At 37.8% G+C, this 6000-nt stretch overlaps 1 protein-coding gene across 2 annotated transcripts in view; it reads right to left on the bottom strand.

Annotated features, from left to right (window-relative positions):
- Positions 1–880: 880 nt before the first annotated feature.
- polrmt (polymerase (RNA) mitochondrial (DNA directed)) overlaps positions 881–6000 on the bottom strand; it is an 83863-nt gene continuing 78743 nt past the window's right edge. Inside the window, exons 18-21 of one of the 2 annotated variants that reach the window (XM_072244604.1) lie at positions 4039–4111; positions 3762–3853; positions 3556–3629; positions 881–2203 (exon numbers count right to left, since the gene is read on the bottom strand). In XM_072244604.1, coding sequence (XP_072100705.1) covers positions 2154–2203; positions 3556–3629; positions 3762–3853; positions 4039–4111 — 289 coding nt within the window. In that variant the 3' untranslated portion in view covers positions 881–2153. Of the gene's footprint in view, positions 2204–3555; positions 3630–3761; positions 3874–4038; positions 4112–6000 lie in introns of those variants that run through there. The other variant, XM_072244605.1, reaches the window with a different exon arrangement.

Here is a 6000-nt window from a genome sequence, read left to right as displayed (position 1 = left end):
CAGTGAAGTACCCATTAAGTTCATCAGCCATTTCTTTGGTCTCCCATTACTACCTCACCAGCATAATTTTCCAGTGGTCCAATATCAACTCTCACCTCCCTTTTACTCTTAATATAACTGAAAACATTTTTGGTATCCTGCTTTATATTATTGGCCAGTCTGCCTTCATGTTTCATTTCTTCCCTTCCCTTCTTATAGGTTTTTTTAGTTGCCTTTTGTTGGATTTTAAAAGCTCCCCAATCATCCAACTTCCCACTCACTTTTGCTACCTTATATGCCCTTTCCTTGGCTCTTATGTAGTCCTTAACTTCCTTTGTCAGCCCTGGTTGCCTACCCCTGCCATTTGAGAACTTCTTCCTCTGTGGGACATCTCTCTCCTGCGCCTTGTGAAGCAGAGAAACTTCAGCCATCTCTGCTCTGCCATCATCTCCGCCAGTATCCTCCTCCAATCCACCCGGGCAAGCTCCTCTCTCACACCTCTGTAGTTCCCTTTATTCCATAGTGATACTGATACACCTGACTTGTGCTTCTCCCTCTCAAATTGCAGTATGAATTCAATCATGCTATGATCACTGCCTCCTAAGGGTTCTATATAATTATCTATACAAGTTCAAATACAAAATAAAATTGATGCAAAAACTAAGGCATTAGAAGAACTCAGCAAGTCCAGCATCTGTGGGAAAAAAGAATGAACGGTTGATATTTCAGGTCGAGACCCTACATCATGACTGAACAGACAGGGACAATAACTTGCATATAAAGTTGAGAGGGAAAGATGAGTTAAGTGGCTGATGAATGATAGGTGGAATCAGATAAGAAGGATGAAGTTTAATTTTTGCACTAGGTTATAATCTCTTGTCTCCAGCATCAAACTGACAACCACTATTATAAAAACAGAAAACAGCTTATTCTGTTAACTGGTAAAGGAAAAGTGCAGTGAAAGCTCGGATTTTAACTTTTTCATCAAAATCTTGCAGCAATTTCAACAACCAGTATTTGTTTTTTTTCTCCCCCCAAAAGCAGCATTTATGGTTCTTAATTCTTTCATTAACAAAAAGTTCTACTGAAACCTAAACTACATAATTACAGAATGGTTATGTGTCATTTTTGATGGCACATTTTTATTACAAAAAATAGAATTTCTCAGCCATGAAATTTTATGTAAGACAAAATTCATAACAGTTTAAAACAAGAAATGCAAGAATTTCTCTGTTGTCTGAGGATGGGGTCTGGGGTCACAATAGGTTTTTAACTAAATTTGTAGTCATGAAAACTAAATGGGCATCTACATTTTTAAAGAACATAATATAATTTACATTTTCTTCAATGCACAGTATATTAGAGGAATAATATTTCAAAGCCAAGACCTACAGAATTTAAATGAAAACAATCTCAGAAGCCATGAAGGTGCTCTATGCTACCCCAAGGACATTCTCCTAAGGACCCCCCCACTTCAGATTTTTGTTTCATCACTGTGGATATTGTCACTTTACATTCACCAGGTTACTGAACCATAAATGATGTTATCTATATCAAGGTCAATATTTTAACAATCTTGTCTGGCCTCCAAAATCAAGAAATGGTACCAGGAATACCATGAAATAGATTGAGATTACCTATGGAAAGCAGTTGCCTATTGTTGTTCAAATGAAAGTAAATTAGCTTAACTCATTTTTAAGATGGCCAAATCATTTAAATTCCAATTTAGCAAGATGGAATGGGCCTTCACGTACTCGATTTACAGTGCTCTCATAATCAATACCCAAGCAGAATGCTGTGTTTGGTCTTCCAAAGGATAATTATTGGCTTCTACTGGCCAAGAATGACCAGTATCAAAGTAACAGTTTAAAAATATGTTTGCTTCAGTATAGTTGCAACAAAGCATACATAATTACACAATAATATAAACAGAAAGATTTTCCTTTACATCAACAATAATTTATTCCTTGAGTACAAAGGGAGCTCAGCTGTAGGGGGTAGTTTAAGTTTCCACTGTTCATATCAGAAATATACAAAGATTTACACAAGTCCAGTGTATAATTAAAAAATAACTATTTCAATGAAATTACTCCTCAGCAAAGGTCCAATGGGGGGAATTCCACTGGGCATTTAAGGCAGACAATGTCAGATGGCTAACCCAGCATTCTTTATGTTCAGCTGAAGAAGTAGGTGGACTCTTTTACGTTCTCTAGATCAAATTCACCTGTAAGGAAAAATGAAGATGATTCATGAGTCCTGATACAAGACTAAACCAGGAAGGAAGAGCTGCTACAAATGGCTCTCGAGGTGTATCAGGGAACAATTTCTGTTTCATAGCTAATTCATGGAATGTGGTGAACAATGGCAAGTTCAGCATTTTTTGGTCTTGTCACTCCCACACTGAGTGCCTTGATATATTTTATATGGCTAATAAGATTGGCTTTGTTCCAGTTCCAATATGGAACAGGTTCAAAGAGCTGACAGGCCACTTCCACAGACAAATTTAATGCCTATATATTCAGAAAATAAAATATTCTAATACGCCTCACTGATATAGTAGAGCCATTAGTTTGGAATTCCCTTGTAATGGCAGATGATCCACAGACCACATTTTACTCAGTGTAGATCCATCATTTAAGACTTCAGTGCAAAAGCTGACTTGATCCTACAAGGGGTGATTGATAAGTTTGTGGCCTAAGGTAGAAAGAGTTAATTTTAGAAAACCTAGCACATTTATTTTTCAACATAGTCCCTTCCTACATTTACACACTTAGTCCAGTGGAAGTGGAGCATATGGATCTTGGACCTCCACAAGGTGTCCACAGCAGGGGTGATTGATAAGTTCGTGACCTAAGGTAGAACGACATGAGTTATACGACTCTCGTTACATGCACATGCAGTTCAACTCTTTGAGTGATTATGCAGAAAGTTTGAAGTTAATAACTCATCTCATGATGAAAAGCAGGTTGACTATTACTTTACCATTGGATAGAAATAGAGTTATGAGCCTCTGAGGAATTTCAACAAGATTATCCAGTGAAAAGCAATCCACAAGGCTAGTGTGGGCTATGTTCAATCTATATTGTTGATCGGTAAATCACATTTAGAATGATGGTAGGGCAACATATCTGATCAATAACCTTATTGGCAAATAGCTAGTATTCTAGTGATCCTTCTGGAGACATCATACACAAGTTACACTGGGTTTCAATTTCTCCTCAGGGGAAATGACATGCAGACAACATTGTCAAAATTCATGGCATAGGTTGTAGAACAAAGAATGTGATCAATATGTACACAAAAGAGAGGGAGAAATGAAAAATGATAGCAAAGATCATTCATGGAATGTTCATCCAGCAGTTGCTGTCATTATTCAGTTCTTGTTTTTGTTTTTCTTGAAAGAACTTAATCAAATATTAACTGCACCTCCTTTTGTATACTCAACTCTTGCCATATAAATATTCTAAACCTACTGTAAAACATTTGACGTTAGGAATGCATGTATTATCCCCTTTGTCATTTTGCATAGATTCAAAAGATGACCTAATGCCAGCCTTAAAACAATTTTCTTAGTACCTGTCTTCAGAACTTTGGACAGCACCTGAAGCATTCTTTTGTATTCCTGAAGCTGTTTAGTTTTCTTGCCAATACTGCAAAGACAAAATAGCATTATTTGAACAAAAATTAAGATACTTCAGCAGTTCAAATTAACTTTTATGAATGCTTCTAATCATATCTTTGAATATATTGGGTGTATAGAATAAAAAAGGTTCAAAACTCACGGAATGTTATGGCGATATTTGTTTACAAGGAAAGTAGAAAGATCTTGAAGAATAGGCTGGTTGTGTAGGGCAACAAACTGCTCACGGCAAATCTGCAACATGTGCACATCATCTATTAACAAATCATTCAAGTTATCAAAAATGGATTTAATGTGGCTAATTCTGTACTGACCACTTAAGCTGGAAAAAAACTAAAGGAAAATAACACCAAAGGCTATTTAATATAATTATATTTCAGAACTACTGAACAGGCACAAAATAATTTGAGAATAGTTACCTTGTTCATGATATCAACTGTCATAGCATGTGTCCAGAAGCAGTCGTGGACAGAGACAAATGTTACGCCAGCTCTGGGGGGAGAGGGGTGTGGGGTGAATAAAATGAGGAAAGTTATGGTGATTAAATTTACGTATTGGCACAAAGACTTCCAAGATTATTTCTATTTAGTTTGCTATCTAGAAAGCATGGTTTAATCTTCTGGACTTAAGTCTCCAACCTTGCTCCAATTGAAATCAGTATTTTACAAATAACATTCATCAGCCTGCTTTCTTTCACTCACCAGAAACATTGTCTAATTCAAACCCTCACAATCACATCTCCACTCTCAGGGCCACAGGTGTACAAATCATCACTTCTGCCCCACAACAATTATTTCCTGATTATTGTTAATCATGTTTGTACTTTTCGTTGAATTCCAACGTTTGTTTATATAATTAGCAGTACAAAATGACATCACATTATGAAATGCACTTGGCTTTGTATGATTACACAGTACTGTAGAAGGTTATGGTATTCCAATGTCCTGCTTATTCTCAATTTTGGCCTCTGAAAATTAGGAACATCATTGTTTGAAATGATGCCGAGAACTTTAATCAAGCAAATCTTGGGATGAGCTTAAAGCAATATAGTTACTTAGCCTACATAAACACTGAAGGGAAGATTGAAGTTTTCCTACAAACGATTAAAGAATATATTTTAAACTATGTTGGCAGGTTCAAAGGCCAAGGCCGTAAAATACATGCAAAGACAATTAGAATCAATACCAGAAAGTATTTATGGTTGCAGACCATCATTCTCTGAAACAAACTGAAATTATTACCCTTTATAAAGTAATGTAACAAGTTTGTGAAAGTCTTATTTCCAATTAGATGGTTAAATTTCTATTTAGCTGTGACTACTAAAAGTCATGTGCAACATGGCTTACTTGATTGTCTGATGGATTTGTAAATTTACCCTCCAAATTAATCATTGGCTTTTAATCTATTTGTTTTGTTCCAGTAAACCATCACTAGGGGTAGCTTGTTGATTGCAGCTTTGATTCAGACCACTATGACGACTGAACCAATTTTCTTTTCAGTGTGGCATTGTGGGAAAAGCACTTAGCTTGCACCATGCCATAAATGAAAAACAAATACAATTTAATTCCACTTTTCAGAACTCGTAGTGTATGCAAAGCCATTTTGCTGTTTTGATCAAGGCAAGTCTTTCCAATATTCAACAATCCTGTGCTGCCATCAGAAGTTCAGGGATATTGTTCAACTGTACTTAACGCCATCTGGTTCAAAATTACAGTAAAAGATAAAGGAGCAAAGTACTACATAATGTGTTAAACAGGATAGCATATAAACAGCCGGTTCAAGTTAACTGTGCTGATCTGGTGGAAATGGAACTCATTAGATGAGGCCCTCCGTTGGTCAGGGTTGACAGGGCTGTTGCGTCCCAGCTACCTACATGATCTGCAAGCCGGGGCAGGATAATGTGGAGAGCAAGCTGTTGTCCATGTTCCAGGCACCACCCTTCCATGCAGCTAACAAATCCAAAAGAATGGCAGAGTCCGATACCGTGAGGCACCAGTGGCATGGCAGGACTTGCCAGTCAGCGTAGAACTCACCATAGGACTGTATCAGGGACTCCAGCTCCGGAATTTTCCTTGGGGTTTACTCCCGAAGTCTCCCCCATGAGTGGTATAGCCGCAAGGCAGAGGAGGTTTGAGATCAGAGTTTTCCTTCCAGATGAACTGTCAACCGTGGCCAAAGCAACTGCTTTTAAGGTGCCAGTAAGCCACCTTTGCCCCTTCTCCTGTCAGTGGAAACTGTTCCGCTGGGTTTAGTAGCTAACTCACATGCGAAGGTCAGGAGCTGGTCTTGGTTGTCAGAGACTACTTGAGACTCACATCCTTAGGAGCATTTGCAAGGTAGTGGGAGGTTATCCCCACTATCACCCCAGGCTATGACAACCT

This window comes from Mobula birostris, chromosome 26 (assembly GCF_030028105.1).
Source record: "Mobula birostris isolate sMobBir1 chromosome 26, sMobBir1.hap1, whole genome shotgun sequence".
Taxonomy (NCBI): Eukaryota; Metazoa; Chordata; class Chondrichthyes; order Myliobatiformes; family Myliobatidae; genus Mobula; species Mobula birostris.
The sequence above is the reverse complement of the archived record's forward strand: the minus strand, read 5'-3'. Positions and strand labels throughout refer to the sequence as shown.